The sequence below is a fragment of the Ranitomeya imitator genome, chromosome 5 (genome assembly GCF_032444005.1).
Source record: "Ranitomeya imitator isolate aRanImi1 chromosome 5, aRanImi1.pri, whole genome shotgun sequence".
Lineage (NCBI taxonomy): Eukaryota > Metazoa > Chordata > Amphibia > Anura > Dendrobatidae > Ranitomeya > Ranitomeya imitator.
The window spans coordinates 394,062,081-394,087,420 of record NC_091286.1 but is presented as its reverse complement, the minus strand read 5'-3'; the positions used below and the strand labels follow the sequence as shown (position 1 = coordinate 394,087,420).

At 40.7% G+C, this 25,340-nt stretch overlaps 1 protein-coding gene across 1 annotated transcript in view; it reads right to left on the bottom strand.

The window, feature by feature from the left end:
* The window catches only part of CSMD1 (CUB and Sushi multiple domains 1), a 3,308,788-nt gene that overhangs the window by 915,100 nt on the left and 2,368,348 nt on the right, over positions 1-25,340 (bottom strand). Inside the window, exons 14-16 of the mRNA XM_069726899.1 lie at positions 23,004-23,330; positions 9,056-9,250; positions 8,570-8,708 (exon numbers count right to left, since the gene is read on the bottom strand). Coding sequence (XP_069583000.1) covers positions 8,570-8,708; positions 9,056-9,250; positions 23,004-23,330 — 661 coding nt within the window. The remainder of the gene's footprint in view (positions 1-8,569; positions 8,709-9,055; positions 9,251-23,003; positions 23,331-25,340) is intronic.

The window sequence follows — 25,340 nt, the reverse complement described above, 5'->3', positions numbered from 1 at the left end:
CAGACAATTTTGCTTATCTATTTGCATTTTTTGCAACCCTTCTGCCATAACATCCATTTATTATTACCTTAACAGTTCCACATCAGAAGATTAAAGGTCAAACAACAGTGGTGGATGATCACAGAATAATCTCCATGGTGAAGAGAAACCCTTTCACAACAGCCAACCAAGTGAACAACACTCTCCAGGAGGTAGGCGTATCAATATCCAAATCTATCATAAAGAGTAAACTGCGTGAAAGTAAATACAGAGGGTTCACTGCATGGTGCAAGCCACTCATAAGCATCAAGAATAAAAAGGCTAGACTGGACTTTGCTATAAAACATCTAAAAAAGCCAGTACAGTTCTGGAAGAACATTCTTTGGACAGATGAAACCAAGATCAACCTCTACCAGAATGATGGAAAGAGAAAAGTATGGCGAAGGCGTGGTACAGCTCATGATCCAAAGCATACCACATTATCTGTAAAACATGGCAGAAGCAGTGTGATGGCTTGGGCTTGCATGGCTGCCAGTGGCACTGAGTCACTAGTGATTATTGATGATGGGACACAGGACAGAAGCAGCCGAATGAATTCTGAGGTATTCAGAGACATACTGTGTGTTCAGATCCAGCCAAATGCAGCAAAACTGGTCGTTGTTTCATACTACAGATGGACAATGACCCAAAACATAAAGCCAAAGCAACCCAGGAGTTTATTAAAGCAAAGAAGTGGAATATTCTTGAATGACAAAGTCAGTCACCTGATCTCAACCCAATTGAGCATGCATTACACTTGTTAAAGACTAAACTTCAGACAGAAAGGCCCAAAAACAAACAGCAACTGAAAACCACCACAGTGAAGGCCTGGCAGAGCATCAAAAAGGAGGAAACACAGCGTCTGGTGATGTCCATGAGTTCAAGACTTCAGGCAGTCATTGCCAACAAACGGTTTTCAAACAAGTACTAAAAATGAACATTTTATTTAAAATTATTGAATCTGTCCAATTACTTTTGGTCCCTTTAAATCAGAGTAACACATGTTAAGGAGCTGAAACTCCTAAACCCTTCATCCAATTTTAATGTGAATACCCTCAAATGAAAGCTGAAAGTCTGAACTTCAACTACATCTGAATTATTTTGTTTAAAATTCATTGTGGTAATGTCTATAACCAAAATTAGAAAAATGTTGTCTCTGTCCAAATATATATGGACCTAACTGTATATATATATATAAAAAGGGGCCTAAAAAAGTTAATTAATAAATAAATAAAATAGCCACAAGTGAATTATAATCGTGAAAAATGTGAATGTGACATAAAAATAAACAAATTAGTTATAAATATAGCTCACACCATTAGGTAACAATACAATGTGCCAATGTCAAACAAGATGGTGCAGACCAATACTGGATCGCTACCAGTGCAAAATGTGCTAGGATAAAGAAAGATTTATTTATTTTTTTAAATGGGGGCAGTATACTTTTAAGGTCCGTGTGGTAACAGGTAACGAGCACACCCCTACGCGCGTTTCGGAATCGATTCCTTCGTCAGAACCTTGCTTGAGTTCATAAGAAAAGGAAGCCAATGATCTGGACTTTCCAGTCGTATTCCCCAAACCATGGTTTATTACCATTAATCATTGAGGAAAAAATTAATCATACCCATGTATAACCCAACTGTTTTATTATCACCTGATAACCTTATTGTGGAAGAATAATTAATGTGTGCAATCCAGCTGCGTTTGATCCTACTGTGAACTTACACCTGTAATTAAATATTCATCTCAGTAGTCAGTCTGAAAATTTAGTTCATCGTTTATGACTTGTAGATTAATCAGTATACTGCAGTGATAGAGTTAAACATGATATTGGCCAGAACGTCTGTTTCCATTTTTTTTCTTGAACCTTTCGTTATCAATTTTCTGCTCCTTGAATCTTTGGAGCTTAGATTTATGACAGATGATGAAGCATGAAATCATTCTCTACTGGCTATCTTTTTTTTTTTATATAACCAGCGAGCTGACACCCTTTCTTGATACAATATAACACTGTTCAGTGAATACTATTCAGATTTGTCGGCAGTGATGTTAACCTCTTGAACTATAAAACCAAAACATCGTACAATATTCTACTTGTCAGGACATATTAATAAAAAAGATGTGGATTTCAAAATAGATAAAAGTCAAGTAATTGTAATCTTGATTAATCTACTTATAAACTGAATTTGGCATGGAAAATAATTTCAAAGCATGTGAAGATAGTGAATATAGACAAAAATGACAGCCTGCTTCTGAATTGTAATCATTGAACTTGGCTAAGGCAATTAGAGCAGCTATTTCTGGAAGTACACATAGCGCAAAAATACATTTTCCGTTCCTGATGTAGTATGTCATTAGTTCATGAATTAGTCTTCCAGCTATCAAGTTTTTTCTTTTTTTTTTGCTTGTGTGGCGTATGTCTGAGTGTATGTGCGTGTGTTGCAAATGAAGATTCTAATTTGGCTTTTATCTTAAGTCATATGGCAAGACTCATTAAAAGGTTGATATTAACTTTTAGGATTGCTACTTTCAGTAGATGACACTAGATTTCTAGTCTTCTTCCTCTCTGAAGAGACAATTTGCATACTTAATTCCCCAGAGGAGCATTGTATGGCTTATTAGCCTCCCTACACTGGCATGCCATGCTAGGCATGTCACATTCCACAAGCAGAAATGTTACCCTTGGGAAATACTTTGTCTTAAAACTGAGATTGTGGTTTGAATGTATCCTAAGTCATATGGCAAGGCTCGTTAAAGGGTCAAAATTAACTTTTAGGACTGCTATTTTAAAATAGATGGCACTAGAGTTCTAGTCCTATTCCTCTCTGAAGAGGCAATTTGCTTATTTCATTTCCCAGAGGACCATTGTATGACTTATAAGCCTCTTACACTAGCATGTCACACATGTCACTTTTCACAAGCAGAAATACTACCCTTTACATCCCAGTCAGAAGTCTCTCATTCAGGTAAATCAGATCTCATGTTTTGCACTGTCAACACCTTGAAACACCGTGACTGCAAAATTAGGTTCTAATTTGGCTTTTATTCAAGTCATATTGGCAAGGCCTTTAAGGGGTCAATGGTGACTTTTAGGATTGCTACTTCCAATAGAGTTTAAGTTCTCTTCCTATCCGAAGGGACAATTTGCACACACACGCACACACATACAAGCAAACACAGTGGCATGTAAAAGTTTAGGCACCCCTGGTCAAAATTACTTTTATTAAGGATATTTTATATTTTAAAAATTACAAAAAGTAAGATGGGCCCATGCAAAAGTTTGGGCACCCTTGGAGATTGGTGTGCTTAGATAACTTTGAACAAGGTTTCAGACCATACTTAGCCTGTTAGGATTATGTCTTGTTCACTATCATTGTTAGGAAAGGCCAGGTGATACAAATTTCCCAGCTTTATAAACACCCAGCCTCCTCTAACCTTGTGCCTCCAACCATGTGGGTTCTTCTAAAAAGCTGCATAACACTCTATAAATAAGAATGGTGGAGGCCCACAAAGTAGGAGAAGGCTATAGCTTCCCCTTTCCTGAGTTCAAAATGTAATTAAAAAATGACAGTTATCAGGAACAATGGAGGTCAAGATATGGTCTTGAATACCAAGAAAATTTACAGTAAGAACTGCTTGTAAGTTTGCCAGAAGGGCAAATCAAAAACCCCTTTTGACTGCAAAAAAACGTTCTTAAAAGTTTAGCAGACTTTGCAGTTGTTGTACATTGTTCTACTCTTCAATGACACCTGCACAAATATGGTCTTCATGGAACAATGAACTGAAGAAAACCTGTCCTGCAAACAAGTCCTGTGGACAGATGAGGTTAAAATAGAACTCTTTGGCCACAATGATCAAAGGTATGTGTGGAGAAAAAGTGGCACAAAATTTCAGGAAAAAAACATATCATCATCATCCATTAACCCCCTAAGGACCAGGGGTATTTCCATTTTTGCATTTCCATTTTTTGCTCCCCTTCTTCCCACAGCCATAAATTTTATTTTTCAATAAGTCCATGTGAGGGCTTGTTTTTTGTGGGACAAATTGAACTTTTCAATGGCACCATTGATTTTACCATATTGTGTAAGCAAAACTGGGGAAACAAATCTAAACGCGGTGAAATTGCAAAAGAAATGCAATTCCCAAAGATTTAAACATGGACGCCAGTCTAATTATACCCAATTACAAAGTACATTTAACAATCCAATGTTTTTACCAGGTCTAGACCCCCACCCTTACTCTTGGTGGATACTAAATGGTATAATTACGCTAAAACATCTGTGTACCCCATTTAACATATTATTAACCATGCAAGAATTCACCTGAAAACATAACCCACCATTTGGGGGAAGCCTTTCGTATGAATCAAATTTTTAATTTTGCAAAACAGCATTTACCGAATAGAAATCCCTTCTCTATATCAGGCTTTGAACAATGGGTATGGGAACAATTTCTTTATTAAATTCTATAATTAATGCTATTCAAGATGAGGACAAATTAAAGTTCATGAAGCAGTGGGAGGAAGACCTGGGAATTGATATGACACTAGAGGAGTGGCGTAGATGTTGTGATAACTTATCTAGGGGCTTGTCAGGTCTCTTTGGTGGAATAATCCATTAAAGTCCTTCATAGAACTTATCTGGTCCCTACAAAATTTCATGTCATTTACCCACAGGTATCTAATATGTGTTTTAGAGGGTGTAGCATTCCAGGTGACATGGAGCATATATGGTGGAGCTGCACTGTAGTCTCCGCTCTTTGGCAAGAAGTAAACTTACAGCTGAAAAAATGTTTAATAAAGTTATCCAACTTGACCCATCTGTTTTTCTATTAGGATCTAAGCACCCTGGATTTTCTAAGAACTCGCATAGACTGATGAGTCTACTATGTATGGCTACTAAAAAACATAAAGCATCTAAGTGGAGAACCATGTCACTTTCTATGTCCTTGGTCAGAGATAGAATGAATGTGATTATGCTATACGAGCATATTCAAGCAACTAGGACTGATAATTGGAATGCATTCTTTCAGATATGGACTCCCTGGCTGGACATGGACCATAGCGTCTGCCTAACTCAAGCTCTCACGCTATCACCATAAAACAACTGTCCACATATGAAAAAGACATGGACAGCCGCCTCCATTGATCAACTTGCTTTATAATTTCTGTAATCATTCTCTCCCTTTGCAGGCAATTTATAAAGGTTCTTCATTACCTGTTTTCACACTCAAAAAATGTAAAGGTGATAAGTATAGGAATACATGAACGATTGAAGAACTTTAATAGAAATGTACCCCCCCACCTAATGTTTTTTCCCCCCATTTGTTATTGTCTTGTCTCTATATGTATAGAGCTGGATCGTTTTCCAATCTCTTTATTGAATGTGTTAAGTATGTCGACCTCCCCTGCACTGGAAGGTTTTTCTTAAATGGTTAAATGTTAAAAAATCAAATAAAATTTATTGAAACAAAAAAAAAAGAAATGCAATTCCACAATTGTCTTTTGGATTTGTTTTTATCATGATCACTAAATGCTAAAATTGACCTGCCAATATGGTAGGTCATTACGAGCTCACAGACACCAACTATGTCTAGGTACTTTTTCTATTTAAGTATTGAAAAAAAAATTCAATGTTTGTAAAAAAATAAATAAAATTTACTATTTTCCAAGACCCGTAGCATTTCCATTTTTAGAGATCTGGGGCTGGATGAGGGTTTTTTTTTTTTTTGCACACCGTTCTTACGTTTTTATTGATACCATTTTGGTTTGTATACAATCTTTTGGTCGCCCGTTATTACATTGTATTTCAATGTTGCAGCTACCAAAAAAAGTAATTCTGGTATTTCGATTTTTTTTCTTACTGTGCCATTTACCAATTGGATTAATTATAATTATATATTGATAGATTGGGCGATTCTGAACGCTGCGATACCAAATACATGTATATTTGATTTTTTTTAATTGTTTTAGTTTGAATGGGGTGAATGGGGACTGATTTGATCTTTTATAGATGAACTAGATGGCAGCCCGATTCTAAAGAATCGGGAGTCTAGAATCCATATATACTTTATTTATTCAAATGTAAGAATAATACAATTAATAAATAATAGTAAGAAAGAACAAAAATAATAGGCAGTATATGGAGAAAACACCAAACAAAAGTTCAAAATTGGTGTGAAAATGTCACTGAACCACTTCACAACTAAATATATATAGTTTTGGTAAATGGTATTATCATTTTTTTGACGAAATTCGGCAGGAGCTTGAAGAGCAACGTCACTGGGCCCGCCTCCACGCAGTAGAAACTTGCTGTGAGGTAATAATTCAAAAATCACACCAAAATGGCGGGCGGAGTGTGTCACAGTACGGCACGTTTCTGATTGGTCGCTCGCAGCAGGCGGCAACCAATCAGACACTGGACACTGTTGATGTCACTTATCTCCGGACATTAGCTCCGGACATTAGCTCCGGACATTAGCTCCGGACATTAGCTCCGGACATTGTCTCCGCACATTAGCTCCGGACATTAGCTCCGGACATTAGCTCCGGACAAAGCCACGGAAGTTGGCACAAATTGCAGGAAGTAGTATTCTAGGCAATTAATCTCCGGACATTAGCTCCGGACATTAGCTCCGGACATTAGCTCCGGACAAAGCCACGGAAGTTGGCACAAATTGCAGGAAGTAGTATTCTAGGCAATTATATATTAGATAAACTTGGCACTCAGAAAGAGAGGAAAAAGGCTTCTAAATTTATTGATGCATCCAGACACATGAAACTGCTAAACGTTTTCGGTCCACACCGGACCTTCGTCAGAGCGTTTCTTTGACAATGACTGGAGATAGAAGCAAACAGGAGCGCCGCTCTCTGCTGCTGGGCACAGTGCTCCTTATGCTCCGGACCCGTAGCGCTGCTTCTCCTTCTAGGCTTTGCTCCTAGCCTTGGCGCCTTTCTCGTCATTTGTGGATCCCGCTCCTCCAGCATTCAGTATACCCTCCACAGCTTCTTCCCTCCCGGACGCTCCTCTGTGCCTCCTGTTTGCTTCTATCTCCAGTCATTGTCAAAGAAACGCTCTGACGAAGGTCCGGTGTGGACCGAAAACGTTTAGCAGTTTCATGTGTCTGGATGCATCAATAAATTTAGAAGCCTTTTTCCTCTCATTCTGAGTGCCAAGTTTATTCATCTATATTCTACGGGGTGGACACCCTACTTGAGCACCACCATTACTCATACCTATCGAGTGCCGTGTTTTCTAACATGATTTGATCTTTTATTTATTTTTAATTTTTTTAATATTTTAAAAACATTTTTTTTACTTTTTAATTGCCTCAATAGTCTCCATTGGAGACCTGAATCTGTGATCATCTGATCGTTTGTGCTACATAGAGCAGGACTGCAGATGTTAAGTATTTGATGCAGACGTTTTTTCTGGAAATACTGAAGTGTTAGCAGCAGGAAAAACGTTGCATGAAATATGAGTATTTGATGTATTTTACAGCATTTGTTATGTTTTTTTTCTCTATTCATTAGAATAGGTCAATAACACTACAAAAACGCTAAAAGTATTGAGAAGCTGCAGATTTGTCTTTGCTTCAAGGCTGTAAGGAAAAAATATGCAACGCATGAGGACTCTCATTCATTTTGTTGATAATAGGAAACCCTTCCGTTTTGTGACTAAGCTGCATGGAAAAATGCAACAAAAATGTAGCAAATAATTGATGTGTGCAAATATCCCTGAGGTATGTGGAGTTTTCAGGTGAAGCCACCTTTAAGGTAAAGTCACTTTCTGAAGCAGCTTCCCTGGCCTTTTTCTCGAACATTGCTGTCGTCTTTTACTCTATGCTTTTAAGTGTAGGGATTCCTTACAAAAACGGAACTGTCATTTTTTTTTACTATTTTTTTTTATTTTTAAATTGCTGTACACTATGTTCACATTATGAAGCACTTTTCAGGCGCTTTTTCAAAAGGTTTCTAGGCAGAATCCAACTGAAGAAGACGTCATGTGAATACATCCCTTCACCAGGTCAAAAGTGGCTAGTTTATGCTTTCATTTTTTCCCCACTATTCACTTGCGCATTCTGCTATGCATTTTATTAAAATCCACTATGTGGTTCCCGATATATAAAGATATCACACAGATATAATATAGAGCAGTCTGAAGACGCACCCATATTCAATCCTGTGAGCAACGCGTCCTTGGTAAAGGCCATAAATATTAGCATCAAATAGAAAGGCCCAAATTTCTTGATCAGTACTATGGATTAGAAAATAAAGCATGAAATAGTCAAGAAAGCAGCGGGAATAAAATAAGAAAAAAAAACCTGGACATTTTTGACCTAGTGACTGGTCCTCTTTAAGGACAAACTAAAAAAAAGACAGTGTAATAAAAAGTAAAAAAGACAAAGCGGTTGAGATCCTGTTAAAAAAAGAATTACCTTGAGAACTCAACAATGCTGCTATATTACATATTCTTCAATAGTCTTGACTATATAACCTTTGATGTGTGTAATGAGATGACTAGACAATAAACTCAAGGAACACATTTCTTACCTTTCAAAAGTAATTTTAACTGAATGTCCAGTGTCTGCTTCAATTATCCATTCACAATTTAATGAATCCTTGTAGTACCCAGGCCAGCCTGGAGGAAGGATAATTCCACTTGAAGCTGTTAAGTGTCCACCACATGGGGCTAAAGAATACAAATTTTGAAGTTAATGATTCTTTATTTGAAGGTAACAAGTCAGCTGCGTTTATGTATCATCGGTCTTAGAAAGCATCTTCCTAATAAAAATGCTGCAACATAAGAGATTGGTGTTGTGCCATTTTTCAGGTTTTCATCATGAAATTGTATGAATAAATTGCTATCTATGCAACAACATTTCCCTTTTTGAGACCATCAAAGTTTCTCTATGTGACATGTTTTGTGGACTTTTTGTGTTTTGAGCAAAATCAACTCTAAAGCTTTATAATAGAAGAAAAGGCTGTTTTTTAAATAAAACATTGAACAAACACATAAGCATGGTAGTAAAATATTACCTTCACATCTTGGAACATTAGAGCTCCACACAACATTGCCATCTTGGATAATACAAGTGATGGACTCAGACCCTTGTGTTTTAATGAAGCCTTCGTCACAATGAAAAGTAACAGAGCTTCCAAGAAGAAATCTGTCGCCAAACCTTTTCCCATTTATTGGGATCCCTGGATCGTGACACTCATTTTGACCAAAGGCTGTGAAAATAGATGAATGCATTATTTATATATATTTTTTTTTAAAATGTAGGAATCCTTGTCAGTAACCTGTAGATGCATTGATTTATATGATAGCAGTCAATAATATTACACACAATTGTAATATGCACATTCACAGACTCCCCTGATGATTCCGCAGATGACACGCGTTGGGAGATGCAAATCGTGACTGAGGCTTGCTCACTATCTTTCCTTTTGACAGATAAATCAGAAAGATTGGCGTCTCTTTTACGAATTGGGTGAAATCAAACCTTTTTGACTTCTCATTTGTAGGGATACTGTTCATTGTTTGCCAGTATCCATGATACATATAATTGATGTGTGAAATCGCCGATGACCTAAACAATAATAATGGTTGCATAGGGTGCTCATTTTCTACATGAGGGTTAATGATCCCATAACCATTTGGTGTTATACATTGGTTTAACACTAGAACTACCGGTGGAGACATTTTGACTCATTACAATTTATATTTCTATACTGTGACTATATTTTTCTGAATTCCGGCTTGAGACTTGATGACTTTTACTCATTTAGGATGTGAAAAAAGATTTTGTGACAATAAATAATTTTGGAAAAAAAGAGTACCTTTTTTCAAAATTTACCTTTAATTACCAAAGGGAGTCATTTTGACTCCCTACTGTATTATGCATGTCTTTGTCGCTGAATGTTATTATTTCTTTTAGTTTTCATTTACTTGTATGTTAAGAAAAAATGTTGGTTTTGAATTAGAATAATTAGCATTTTTGCAAATATGCTTGACATACACAGGACATATACAGGACATCCGTCAGTGAACTCTCGAGTGGACTACATAATTTATGTAGAATACGGCCTGCAGTTTTTCTAATTGCTCATATGGCTTGAAGAACTGCATTAAAGCCTGACAATATTGTTGCTATTTTGCATTCTATACATTCTATATACATTCTATACATGCTATAAATTAAAAAAACAATGCCAGGAGCAAGAAACTCTAAAAATAAATGAAAACAAGCCAGGAGTCAAAATGACTCCATCTGGTAGTTCTAGGGGGTGGGGTGGAGGGGTGACCGGTCTGATAGTCCTAGTGTTAAAATACTTGAGTTATGATGCTGCACCTTTTTTACTGACAGGTCAATTGTGTATATGGTGGATTTGCGGATATTTGAAGTGATGCGGAGGCATACATTACATTCAAATCCAGAATTTTCTACTATGTTTGACTTTTTTTATAGTATCTGGAGCAGTTTATGTTATATATTGGGCAAAGTGGTGATATACTGTATATCATGTGACGCTATAGTAGATATATGTGTAGCTCCTACAAAGGAGATATTGCTAAGATCAATCTATAAATATTGGTGATCTATCTGGATATTAATAGAATGAATCCCACATATATACCTAATTTTTTGACTATTAAGGTCAGATTGAATCATTGGACTTTATATCCTGCCAGTACCTTTTTTACCATTTTATCCTTGTGTATGTTGATTGTAATAGGGCACTTGTCTACACTGTGGTCCCAACCCCCAATTTTTGGTATTTTGTCTATTTTTTGTGCAACAAGTTTTAAATATTATACCTATTAAAGGTTAAGTTTTATAATATCCGCTTCATTTGATACATAATTGTGTGTTTTTTTCCGGCTTATATATTATTATAATAATACACACTATTGATAACTTATTTCAGCAATGTTTTCACATTGTTTGAAGAAGAAGTAATGAGGCTCCTTGCATCTTCTCGCCCAACCACTTGCACCAGAGACCTCATTCCGTCACATCTCCTCCAGTCCCTTTCCCCGGCTGTCACCTCTCACCTAACAAAAATATTCAACCTTTCTCTCACTTTTGGTATTTTTCCATCCTCATTTAACCTTCGTCCGGCTGAGTAGGTACAATTGCAACTATTCCGTTTTAAAATTGCAATAACTTTTTTTTTTCGAAAAGCCGTAGATGGCTGAAATTCCATGACATCTCTGCAGGTTTGGTCTAGAATATATTGGCCAAATTTCAATAAAATATATATGAAGGTACAATTGTACCTCTGCAGTCTGTTAACGTAAAATTATGCAGCCTGACGAAGGTTAAGCATGCCATCATACATCCATTACTTAAAAAAGCATCCTTCGATCAAAACTGTGCCGCTAATTATAGACCTGTCTCTAATCTTCCCTTCATCTCTAAACTCCTTGAGCGCCTGGTCCACTCCCATCTTACCCGCTATCTCTCAGATAACTCTCTTCTAGACCCTCTTCAATCTGGTTTCCCCTCTTTACACTCCACTGAAACTGCCCTCACTAAAGTCTCTAATGACCTACTAACAGCTAAATCTAATGGTCACTACTCCATGCTAATTCTCTTGGATCTCTCCGCAGCATTCGACACTGTGGATCATCAGCTCCTCCTCACTATGCTCCACTCCATCGGCCTCAAGGACACCGTTCTCTCCTGGTTCTCCTCCTACCTCTCTGACCACTCCTTCACTGTATCTTTTGCTGGTTTCTCCTCCTCTCACCTTCCCCTTACTGTTGGGGTTCCTTAAGGATCAGTCCTAGGCCCCCTCCTCTTCTCTTTGTATTCTGCCAATATTGGACAAACAATCAGTAGATTTGGTTTCCAGTACCATCTCTATGCTGACGACACCCAATTATACACTTCTTCTCCTGTTATCATGCCGACCTTTTTAGTAAACACCAGTGATTGTCTTACCGCTGTCTCTAACATCATGTCCTCCCTCTATCTGAAACTGAACCTGTCAAAAACTGAACTCCTCTTGTTTTCTCCCTCTATTAACCTACCTTTGCCTGATATTGCCATCTTCATGTGCGGTTCCACCATTACTCCAAAGCAACATGCCCGCTGCCTTGGGGTCATCCTTGATTCCGAGCTTTCATTCACCCACCACATCCGATCACTGGCTCGCTCTTCTTATCTGCACCTCAAAAACATTTCTAGAATTCACCCTTTTCTTACTTTCGACTCTCGCTGTTTCACTTATTCATTCCCGTCTGGACTATTGTAACTCTCTACTAATTGGCCTCCCTCTTACCAAACTCTCCTTGCTCCAATCTGTCCTGAATGCTGCAGCCAGGATCATATTCCTCACCAACCATTACACCGATGCCTCTACCTTGTGCCAGTCATTACACTGGTTACCCATCCATTCAAGAATCCAGTACAAAACTACTACCCTCATCCACAAAGCACTCCATGGCTCAGTACCACCCTACATATCCTCTCTGGTCTCAGTCTACCACCCTACCCGTGCCCTCTGCTAATGACCTCAGGTTAGCATTCTCAATAATCAGAACCTCCCACTCCCATCTCCAAGTTTTTACACGTGTTGTGCCGATTCTTTGGAATGCACTACCTAGGTTAATACGATTAATCCCCACAGTTTTAAGCGTGCCCTAAAAACTCATTTGTTCAGATTGGCCTACCACCTCAATGCATTAACCTAACTATCCCTGTGTGGCCCATTAAAAATAAAAAAAAACATAATTGGGTTCCTCGCATCATGTTCTCAAACACTTTATGCAGTTAATAGCCCTCTGTGTCTATACTGCTACATACTTGGGCAGTTAACTGGTTCATGCAACTTTACATGAACACCTGAGCCTTACAAACTATGGCTGGTCCGACTAACTAAAGCAATTGTTACCATCCACCTCTTGTGTCCCCCCTTTTCCTCATAGATTGTAAGCTTGCGAGCAGGGCCCTCATTCCTCTTGGTATCTATTTTGAACTGTGATTTCTGTTATGCTGTAATGTCTATTGTCTGTACAAGTCCCCTCTATAATTTGTAAAGCGCTGCGGAATATGTTGGCGCTATATAAATAAAATTATTATTATTATTGTTTCCTTTTTTGATTAAAAAGACAAAATGCTTTTTTTCTATGGGTGATAGGAAAATTACTATACTAAATATGCTTATATTTGTTAAATTTTTTGAACTTGTGTGCAATAATAATGTGCTTTAAGTGAAGAGCCATTTTTGAGTAGCTGTTTATAGAGACATTTTTTCTTATTTTTCAGTCAATGAAGCCATTTTAGAGCTAAGTTGTTGAGAATTTTAAGGAAAGTTGTCACCACAATATCCTAGGATAAGCAATCACTTTCTCTTTGTGGAGGGGGTCTAAGTACCATAGCCGCAATAAATCTAAAAATGAAAGGAACAAAATGCTAGATACAGTGGGGCAAAAAAAGTATTTAGTCAGTCAGCAATAGTGCAAGTTCCACCACTTAAAAAGATGAGAGGCGTCTGTAATTTACATCATAGGTAGACCTCAACTATGGGAGACAAACTGAGAAAAAAAAATCCAGAAAATCACATTGTCTGTTTTTTTAACATTTTATTTGCATATTATGGTGGAAAATAAGTATTTGGTCAGAAACAAAATTTCATCTCAATACTTTGAATATATCCTTTGTTGGCAATGACAGAGGTCAAACATTTTCTGTAAGTCTTCACAAGGTTGCCACACACTGTTGTTGGTATGTTGGCCCATTCCTCCATGCAGATCTCCTCTAGAGCAGTGATGTTTTTGGCTTTTTGCTTGGCAACACGGACTTTCAACTCCCTCCAAAGGTTTTCTATAGGGTTGAGATCTGGAGACTGGCTAGGCCACTCCACTCCTTCGTTGCCCTGGCGGTGTGCTTTGGATCATTGTCATGTTGAAAGACCCAGCCACGTTTCATCTTCAATGCCCTTGCTGATGGAAGGAGGTTTGCACTCAAAATCTCACGATACATGGCCCCATTCATTCTTTCATGTACCCAGATCAGTCGTCCTGGCCCCTTTGCAGAGAAACAGCCCCAAAGCATGATGTTTCCACCACCATGCTTTACAGTAGGTATGGTGTTTGATGGATGCAACTCAGTATTCTTTTTCCTCCAAACACGACAAGTTGTGTTTCTACCAAACAGTTCCAGTTTGGTTTCATCAGACCATAGGACATTCTCCCAAAACTCCTCTGGATCATCCAAATGCTCTCTAGCAAACTTCAGACGGGCCTGGACATGTACTGGCTTAAGCAGTGGGACACGTCTGGCACTGCAGGATCTGAGTCCATGGTGGCGTAGTGTGTTACTTATGGTAGGCCTTGTTACATTGGTCCCAGCTCTCTGCAGTTCATTCACTAGGTCCCCCCGCGTGGTTCTGGGATTTTTGCTCACCGTTCTTGTGATCATTCTGACCCCACGGGGTGGGATTTTGCGTGGAGCCCCAGATCGAGGGAGATTATCAGTGGTCTTGTATGTCTTCCATTTTCTAATTATTGCTCCCACTGTTGATTTCTTCACTCCAAGCTGGTTGGCTATTGCAGATTCAGTCTTCCCAGCCTGGTGCAGGGCTACAATTTTGTTTCTGGTGTCCCTTTGACAGCTCTTTGGTCTTCACCATAGTGGAGTTTGGAGTCAGACTGTTTGAGGGTGTGCACAGGTGTCTTTTTATACTGATAACAAGTTTAAACAGGTGCCATTACTACAGGTAATGAGTGGAGGAAAGAGGAGACTCTTAAAGAAGAAATTACAGGTCTGTGAGAGCCAGAAATCTTGATTGTTTGTTTCTGACCAAATACTTATTTTCCACCATAATATGCAAATAAAATGTTAAAAAAACAGACAATGTGATTTTCTGGATTTTTTTTTCTCAGTTTGTTTCCCATAGTTGAGGTCTACCTATGATGTAAATTACAGACGCCTCTCATCTTTTTAAGTGGTGGAACTTGCACTATTGCTGACTGACTAAATACTTTTTTGCCCCACGGTAAATTCGGTGACTCCAATACTTGTAGCCCCACTCTCTCTTTTTTTTAACCCCTTCATGACCCAGCCTATTTTGACCTTAAAGACCTTGCCGTTTTTTGCAATTCTGACCAGTGTCCCTTTATGAGGTAATAACTCAGGAAAGCTTCAACGGATCCTAGCGGTTCTGAGATTGTTTTTTCGTGACATATTGGGCTTCATGTTAGTGGTAAATTTAGGTCAATAAATTCTGCGTTTATTTGTGATAAAAACGGAAATTTGGCGAAAATTTTGAAAATTTCGCAATTTTCACATTTTGAATTTTTATTCTGTTAAACCAGAGAGATATGTGACACAAAATAGTTAATAAATAACATTTCCCACATGTTTACTTTACATGAGCACAATTTTTGAAACAAAATTTTTTTTTGTTAGGAAGTTATAAGGGTTAAAATTTGACCAGCGATTTGTTATTTTTACAACGAAATTTACAAAACCATTTTTTTTAGGGACCACCTCACATTTGAAGTCAGTTTGAGGGGTCTATATGGCTGAAAATACCCAAAAGTGACACCATTCTAAAAACTGCACCCCTCAAGGTGCACAATACCACATTCAAGAAGTTTATTAACCTTTCAGGTGCTTCACAGCAGCAGAAGCAACATGGAAGGAAAAAATGAACATTTAACTTTTTAGTCACAAAAATTATCTTTTAGCAACAATTTTTTTATTTTCCCAATGGTAAAAGGAGAAACTGAACCACGAAATTTGTTGTGCAATTTGTCCTGAGTACGCTGATACCTCATATGTGGGGGTAAACCACTGTTTGGGCGCACGGCAGGGCTTGGAAGGGAAGGAGCGCCACTTGACTTTTTGAATGAAAAATTGGCTCCACTCTTTAGCGGACACCATGTCACGTTTCGAGAGCCCCCGTGTGCCCAAAAATTAGAGCTCCCCCACAAGTGACCCCATTTTGGAAACTAGACTCCCCAAGGAACTTATCTAGATGCATAGTGGGCACTTTGAACCCCCAGGTGCTTCACAAATTGATCCGTAAAAATGAAAAAGTACTTTTTTTTCACAAAAAAATTCTTTTAGCCTCAATTTTTTCATTTTCACATGGGCAACAGGATAAAATGGATCCTAAAATGTGTTGGGCAATTTCTCCTGAGTACACCAATACATCACATGTGGGGGTAAACCACTGTTTGGGCACATGGTAAGGCTCGGAAGGGAAGGAGCGCCATTTGACTTTTTGAATTAAAAATTATTTCCATCGTTAGCGGACACCATGTCGCGTTTGGATAGCTCCTGTGTGCCTAAACAATGGCGCTCCCCCACAAGTGACCCCATTTTGGAAACTAGACCCCCCAAGGAACTTATTTAGATGCCTAGTGAGCACTTTAAACCCTCAGGTGCTTCACAAATTGATCTGTAAAAATGAAAAAGTACTTTTTTTTCACAAAAAAATTCTTTTAGCCTCAATTTTTTCATTTTCACATGGGCAACAGGATAAAATGGATCCTAAAATGTGTTGGGCAATTTCTCCTGAGTACACCAATACATCACATGTGGGGGTAAACCACTGTTTGGGCACATGGTAAGGCTCGGAAGGGAAGGAGCGCCATTTGACTTTTTGAATGAAAAATGATTTCCATCGTTAGCGGACACCATGTCGCGTTTGGAGAGCCCCTGTGTGCCTAAACATTGGAGCTCCCCCACAAGTGACCCCATTTTGGAAACTAGACCCCCCAAGGAACTTATCTAGATGCATATTGAGCACTTTAAACCCCCAGGTGCTTCACAGAAGTTTATAACGCAGAGCCATGAAAATAAAAAATAATTTTTCTTTCCTCAAAAATGATTTTTTAGCCTGGAATTTCCTATTTTGCCAAGGATAATAGGAGAAATTGGACCCCAAATATTGTTGTCCAGTTTGTCCTGAGTACGCTGATACCCCATATGTTGGGGTAAACCACTGTTTGGGCGCACGGCAGGGCTCGGAAGGGATGGCACGCCATTTGGCTTTTTAAATGGAAAATTAGCTCCAATCATTAGCGGACACCATGTCACGTTTGGAGAGCCCCTGTGTGCCTAAACATTGGAGATCCCCCAGAAATGACACCATTTTGGAAACTAGACCCTCAAAGGAACTAATCTAGATGTGTGGTGAGGACTTTGAACCCCCAAGTGCTTCACAGAAGTTTATAACGCAGAGCCATGAAAAAAAAAAAAAAATTATTTTCTCAAAAATGATCTTTTAGCCTGCAATTTTTTATTTTCCCAAGGGTAACAGGAGAAATTTGACCCCAAAAGTTGTTGTCCAGTTTCTCCTGAGTACGCTGATACCCCATATGTGGGGGTAAATCACTGTTTGGGCACATGCCGGGGCTCGGAAGTGAAGTAGTGACGTTTTGAAATGCAGACTTTGATGGAATGCTCTGTGGGCGTCACGTTGCGTTTGCAGAGCCCCTGATGTGGCTTAACAGTAGAAACCCCCCACAAGTGACCCCATTTTGAAAACTAGACCCCCAAAGGAACTTATCTAGATGTGTGGTGAGCACTTTGAACCCCCAAGTGCTTCATAGAAGTTTATAATGCAGAGCCGTGAAAATAATAAATACGTTTTCTTTCCTCAAAAATAATTATTTAGCCCAGAATTTTTTATTTTCCCAAGGGTTACAGAAGAAATTGGACCCCAAAAGTTGTTGTCCAGTTTCTCCTGAGTACGCTGATACCCCATATGTGGGGGTAAACCACTGTTTGGGCACATGCCGGGGCTCGGAAGTGAAGTAGTGACGTTTTGAAATGCAGACTTTGATGGAATGCTCTGTGGGCGTCACGTTGCGTTTGCAGAGCCCCTGATGTGGCTTAACAGTAGAAACCCCCCACAAGTGACCCCATTTTGGAAACTAGACCCCGAAAGGAACTTATCTAGATGTGTGGTGAGCACTTTGAACCCCCAAGCGCTTCATAGAAGTTTATAATCCAGAGCCGTGAAAATAATAAATACGTTTTCTTTCCTGAAAAATAATTATTTAGCCCAGAATTTTTTAATTTTCCCAAGGGTAACAGGAGAAATTTGACCATAATATTTGTTGTCCAGTTTCTCCTGAGTACGCTGATACCCCATATGTGGGGGTAAACTACTGTTTGGGCACATGCCGGGGCTTGGAATTGAAGTAGTGACGTTTTGAAATGCAGACTTTGATGGAATGCTCTGCGGGCGTCACGTTGCGTTTGCAGAGCCCCTGATGTGCCTAAACAGTAGAAACCCCCCACAAGTGACCCCATTTTGGAAACTAGACCCTGAAAGGAACTTATCTAGATGTGTGGTGAGCACTTTGAACCCCCAAGTGCTTCATAGAAGTTTATAATGCAGAGCCGTGAAAATAATAAATACGTTTTCTTTCCTCAAAAATAATTATTTAGCCCAGAATTTTTTATTTTCCCAAGGGTTACAGGAGAAATTGGACCGGAAAAGTTGTTGTCCAGTTTCTCATGAGTACACTGATACCCCATGAGTGGGGGTAAACCACTGTTTGGGCACACGTCAGGGCTCAGAAGGGAAGTAGTGACTTTTGAAATGCAGACATTGATGGAATGGTCTGTGGGTGTCACGTTGCGTTTGCAGAGCCCCTGGTGTGCCTAAACAGTAGAAACCCCCACAAGTGACCCCATTTTAGAAACTAGACCCCCCAAGGAACTTATCTAGATATGTGTTGAGCACTTTGAACCCCCAAGTGCTTCACAGACGTTTACAACGCAGAGCCGTGAAAATAAAAAATCATTTTTCTTTCCTCAAAAATAATTTTTTAGCAAGCATTTTTTTAGATTCACAAGGGTAACAGGAGAAATTGGACCCCAGTAATTGTTGCGCAGTTTGTCCTGAGTATGCTGGTACCCCATATGTGGGGGTAAACCACTGTTTGGGCACACGTCAGGGCTCGGAAGTGAGGGAGCACCAATTGACTTTTTGAATACGAGATTGGCTGGAATCAATGGTGGCGCCATGTTGCGTTTGGAGACCCCTGATGTGCCTAAACAGTGGTAACCCCTCAATTCTAACTCCAACACTAACCCCAACACACCCCTAACCCTAATCCCAACTGTAGCCATAACCCTAATCACAACCCTAACCACAACCCTAATTCCAACCCTAACCCTAAGGCTATGTGCCCACGTTGCGGATTCGTGTGAGATATTTCCGCACCATTTTTGAAAAATCCGCGGGTAAAAGGCACTGCGTTTTACCTGCGGATTTTCCGCGGATTTCCAGTGTTTTTTGTGATTTCACCTGCGGATTCCTATTGAGGAACAGGTGTAAAACGCTGCGGAATCCGCACAAAGAATTGACATGCTGCGGAAAATACAACGCAGCGTTTGCGTGCGGTATTTTCCACACCATGGGCACAGCGGATTTGGTTTTTCATATGTTTACATGGTACTGTAAACCTGATGGAATACTGCTGCGAATCCGCAGCGGCCAATCCGCAGCCAAATCCGCACAGTGTGCACATAGCCTAATTCTAAAGGTATGTGCACACGCTGCGGAAAACGCTGCGGATCCGCAGCAGTTTCCCATGAGTTTACAGTTCAATGTAAACCTACGGGAAACAAAAATCGCTGTACACATGCTGCGGAAAAACTGCACGGAAACGCAGCGGTTTACATTCCGCAGCATGTCACTTCTTTGTGCGGATTCCACAGCGGTTTTACAACTGCTCCAATAGAAAATCGCAGTTGTAAAACCGCAGTGAAATGCGCAGAAAAAAACGCGGTAAATGCGCCATAAATCCGCAGCGGTTTAGCACTGCGGATTTATCAATCCGCAGCGGAAAAATCCGCAGAGGACCAGAATACGTGTGCACATACCGAAACCCTAACCCTAGCCCTAACCCTAACCCTACCCCTAACCCTACCCCTAACCCTACCCCTAACCCTAACACTAGCCCTACCCCTAGCCCTACCCCTAACCCTACCCCTACCCCTAACCCTACCCCTAACCCTAACCCTACCCCTAACCCTAACCCTAACCCTAACCCTACCCCTAACCCTACCCCTAACCCTACCCCTACCCCTAACCCTACCCCTAACCCTAACCCTACCCCTAACCCTAACCCTAACCCTATTCTAACATTAGTGGAAAAAAAAAATTTCTTTATTTTTTTATTGTCCCTACCTATGGGGGTGACAAAGGGGGGGGTCATTTATTATTTTTTTATTTTGATCACTGAGATAGATTATATCTCAGTGATCAAAATGCACTTTGGAACGAATCTGCCGGCCGGCAGATTCGGCGGGCGCACTGCGCATGCGCCCGCCATTTTGGAAGATGGCGGCGCCCAGGGAGAAGACGGACGGGACCCCGGCTGGATCGGTAAGTATGATGGGGTGGGGGGGGACCACGGGGGGGGACCACGGGGGGGGGGGACCACAGGGGGGGGATCGGAGCGCGGGAGGGGTGGAACGGAGCACGGGGGGCGTGGAACGGAGCACGGGGGGCTGGAATGGAGCACAGGGGGGTGGAACGGAGCACCGGGGGGGTGGATCGGAGTGCAGGGGGGGTGATTGGAGCACGGGGGGGTGATTGGAGCACGGGGGGAGCGGACAAGAGCACGGGGGGGAGCGGAGCACTGGACGGAGGGGAGCCGGAGCAGTGTACCGGCCAGATCGGGGGGCTGGGGGGGCGATCGGTGGGGTGGGGTGGGGGCACATTAGTATTTCCAGCCATGGCCGATGATATTTCAGCATCGGCCATGGCTGGATTGTAATATTTCACCCGTTATAATAGGTGAAATATTACAAATCGCTCTGATTGGCAGTTTCACTTTCAACAGCCAATCAGAGCGATCGTAGCCACGAGGGGGTGAAGCCACCCCCCCTGGGCTAAACTACCACTCCCCCTGTCCCTGCAGATCGGGTGAAATGGGAGTTAACCCTTTCACCCGGCGTGCAGGGACGCGATCTTTCCATGACGCCACATAGGCGTCATGGGTCGGATTGGCACCGACTTTCATGACGCCTACGTGGCGTCATGGGTCGGGAAGGGGTTAATGTTTGTAAGTTTGGTAAATGACTTTGAACTTCTTATTCAAGAATTACGTAAAAGTAACCTATCACTAGGTTTTCCATTATTAAACTGCTGCTAATACATTATGTCCTTCCTAATGAGGATATCAGACCTAAAACATTTTCTCTATTCCCTGCTCTCCTGTATGATACTCAGCTTCAAGTGATCTGATGATCACATACAGACAAATCATGACATGCGCTGGAAATGAGTGCTGAAACAAGATTCTCCTGTGACCTGGGGACGGCTTCGTCTGTACCATTTACTTGGCCCATATGTGAGTAATATTAGGTATACAAGACTTGCAAGAGAGATTATTTGACATACTTCCCTTGATAAAGCACATGTGCGAAACACTAGTCGGGGTGGCTGTGGTGGTCTTGATGGTGCATTAATCATACTATGGGTGAGTTATAGTATTTAAGTATTTTCACTTATATGGCTTTGCCTGTCTTATGGGGGTCGACTGTTATCTTTATAAATGCGTGGCAGCCATCGTTGAATAATAATAATAATCTTTATTTTTACATAGCGCTAACACATCATGGACTACTAATACTAACCCTGGCAATTTGGACTTATCTGTCTATCTCTTCTTAATCCTTCCTCTTTACATGATTCGTATATGGGCACTTGTTGTATGATATATGTTTTTAAACTGTACCTAATTTTTTTTTTATTTTAATTTACTATTTTAGCAAGTGGTCTAGTGAATACCTTGGTATTCAAATGTATGCTGCTATATGGAGTAAGCCACTGCTGAGTTTCCTAAAATAACTAATGTAGCGATGGATAGCGACATGTCTCCTGCCTTATACAAATATATATGTTCTTTGTGTATCTGTCCAATCTTAGTACCTGCTGTGAACTCACGAGCCTAGCCCATCAAACACAGAGTGGTTGAGTTAGGGTACTTTCACACTAGCGTTTTTTTAAATCCGTCACAATGCGTCGTTTGACTGAAAAAACGCATCCTGCAAAAGTGCTTGCAGGATGCGTTTTTTCCCCATAGACTTCTATTGACGACGCATTTGCGACGGACTGCCACACTTCGCATCGTCTTGCGACGGATGCGTCGTGCTTTGGCGGACCGTCGGGAGAAAAAAAACCCTACATGTAACGTCTTTTTCTCCTGATGGACCGCTTTTTCCGACCACGCATGCGCGGCCGGAACTCCGCCCCCACCTCCCCGCACCTTACAATGGGGCAGCGGATGCGCCAGAAAAATGCATCCGCTGCACCCATTGTACAATGCAGCAAACGCTAGCGTCGGAATCTCTCCCCGACGCATTGCGTCGGGGAGATTCCGACGCTCGTGTGAAAGAAGCCTTAGCTGGCTTGCTACAGGCGCCCGCTTTGTCAGCACAGGTCCATTGGACTTCTCAACACTGAGTATCATGCAAGTGAGCACTGAATAAAGATCATTTTTAGAGGTCTGCCAAGATGCAGAGGCACAATAAACAAGCTATTACAATTCTACTTCAAAGGCGGATATTGTGTTAGCAGCAATTTTATATCGGGAATCTTAATGGCAAGTTTCTTTTAATTTCACAGAAAAACAGCTGTTTCACCCCAGGACCAGCACGGCTGTTGCTAACGGTCGTGCAGTTTTGCAGGCCAAACAGATGTTTCCCTGCAAATGAAATGATTCCTAATGAAGGAGTTTAAATAGTACAGCCACTCCGTCAAGCTGCAATTTTTAGCCATAAGCAGTGAGTGGAGCCAAAAGTTTCACTACTTGAAATCAGTTACGCACTGCGGCGGAGAGTCGTGAGTGTTAGTGGGCAGGAGAACAGCTGGGGGGACCTTCTCTGACAAGAATGTATTTTATATTCTAGCAATACTATTTTTTGGAAATGGAGAATGGCTTTGAGGAAATATATGCATACATTTACAATTCTAAAGATCAGAGAAAGCAAATACTTACTGGTATAGGTTATATTGAAGCCTCTCCCAGTTGTTGAATGATCAGACTGAAATTCTAAGCGCACAATATGACTGTTGCTTGCAATCTGAGAAGGTACCTCATTCCCAGAAAATGTTCCAAGAGCAAGTAAATCTGCAATTCCCTCATCCTTTACAGCAACATAATCAAACTGTGGCTCCACATCAAAGTCATTAAAGATCAGATGAATCCTGCTCCCTGGCTCAGATATTATTAGCCACACACAGTTCATGTTGTTTCCATACTCATCAGGGTAGTTTGGTGAAAGGATGATCCCAGAAGGTGTGGTAAAGTTGAAGAAGCATGAAACTAGGGTAGAGGGTTAAAAACATGGTATTAGATGGAGAAAAGAAAAACCAATTCAACAAATAAAATATTGTATAAGATATATAATGAAACTGCACTTACAGGGAATCTGTCAGCAGGTTTTTGCTAAGAAATCTGATAGCACCATGACATAAGGAAAGAAAGCCTGATTCCAGGTATGTATCACTTACTCAGTTACTTGCTCATAGAAATCCTGTGTTCTGTGATGGAGATGCAGCAGAGCTAAAGGTACCTTCACACTGAACAATTTAACAACGATATCGCTAGCGATCCGTGACGTTGCAGCGTCCTGGATAGGGATATCTTTTGTGAATTCTGTTGTCAAGTTCCCTCCTGTGGTCATGAATGGTACTTCGGCTGGTTCTGTCCATGGGCTTCCTCTGTTGGTTGTGAGTGGGGCTGCGGCTTCTGAGTTTCCTTCCACAGGTGACGAGGTTAATTCGTTAGCTGGCTGCTCTATTTAGCTCCACTTAGATCATTGCTCCATGCTACCTGTCAATGTTCCAGTATTGGTCTAGTTCACTCCTGGATCGTTCTTGTGACCTGTCTTCCCAGCAGAAGCTAAGTTCCTGCTTGTTTTTCTTTAGTTTGCTATTTTTCTGTCCAGCTTGCTATTTTGATTTTTGTCTTGCTTGCTGGAAGCTCTGGGACGCAGAGAGAGCGCCTCCGCACCGTGAGTCGGTGCGGAGGGTCTTTTGCGCCCTCTGCGTGGTCTTTTTGTAGTTTTTTGTGCTGACCGCAAAGTTACCTTTCCTATCCTCAGTCTGTTCAGTAAGTCGGGCCTCACTTTGCTAAATCTATTTCATTTCTGTGTTTGTATTTTCATCTTTACTCACAGTCATTATATGTGGGGGGCTGCCTTTTCCTTTGGGGAATTTCTCTGAGGCAAGGTAGGCTTATTTTTCTATCTTCAGGGCTAGCTAGTTCCTTAGGCTGTGTCGAGTTGCATAGGGAGCGTTAGGAACAATCCACGGCTATTTCTAGTGTGTGTGATAGGATTAGGGATTGCGGTCAGCAGAGTTTCCACGTCTCAGAGCTCATCCTATATTATTTGTAACTATCAGGTCATTCCGTGTGCTCTTAACCACCAGGCCCATTATTGTCCTTACCACCAGGTCATAACAGTACAGGTGGCCCAAAGTATTAATGCATCTCAATAGAGGGATAAGAGAAGTTCTGAGACCATTTTTTTTTCTTTGCAGTGTGTTTTGTCTCTCTTTTCCCCTTTACCTCTGGGTGGTTCAGGATACAGGTGTAGATATGGACATTCAAGGTCTGTCCTCTTGTATGAATAATCTCACTGCAAGGGTACAAAACATTCAAGATTTTGTGGTTCAGAATCCGATGTTAGAGCCTAGGATTCCAAATCCTGATTTGTTTTTTGTGGATAGATCTAAGTTTCTGAATTTCAAGAATAGTTGTAAATTGTTTCTTGCTTTGAAACCTCGCTCCTCAGGTGACCCTGTTCAACAAGTGAAAATCATTATTTCTTTGCTACGTGGCGACCCTCAAGACAGGGCATTTTCCCTTGCGCCAGGAGATCCGGCATTGCGTGATGTTGAAGCGTTTTTTCTGGCGCTCAGATTGCTTTATGATGAACCAAATTCAGTGGATCAGGCAGAGAAAGTCTTGCTGGCTCTGTGTCAGGGTCAGAATGAGGTAGAGATATATTGTCAGAAGTTTAGGAAGTGGTCTGTACTCACTCAGTGGAATGAATGTGCCCTGGCAGCAATTTTCAGAAAGGGTCTCTCTGAAGCCCTTAAGGATGTCATGGTGGGATTTCCCATGCCTGCTGGTCTGAATAAGTCTATGTCTTTGGCCATTCAGATCGATCGACTCTTGCGTGAGCGTAAAGCTGTGCACCATTTGGCGGTATTATCTGAGCATAGACCTGAGCCTATGCAATGTGATAGGACTTTGACCAGAGCTGAACGGCAAGAACAGACGTCGGAATGGGCTGTGTTTTTACTGTGGTGATTCCACTCATGCTAT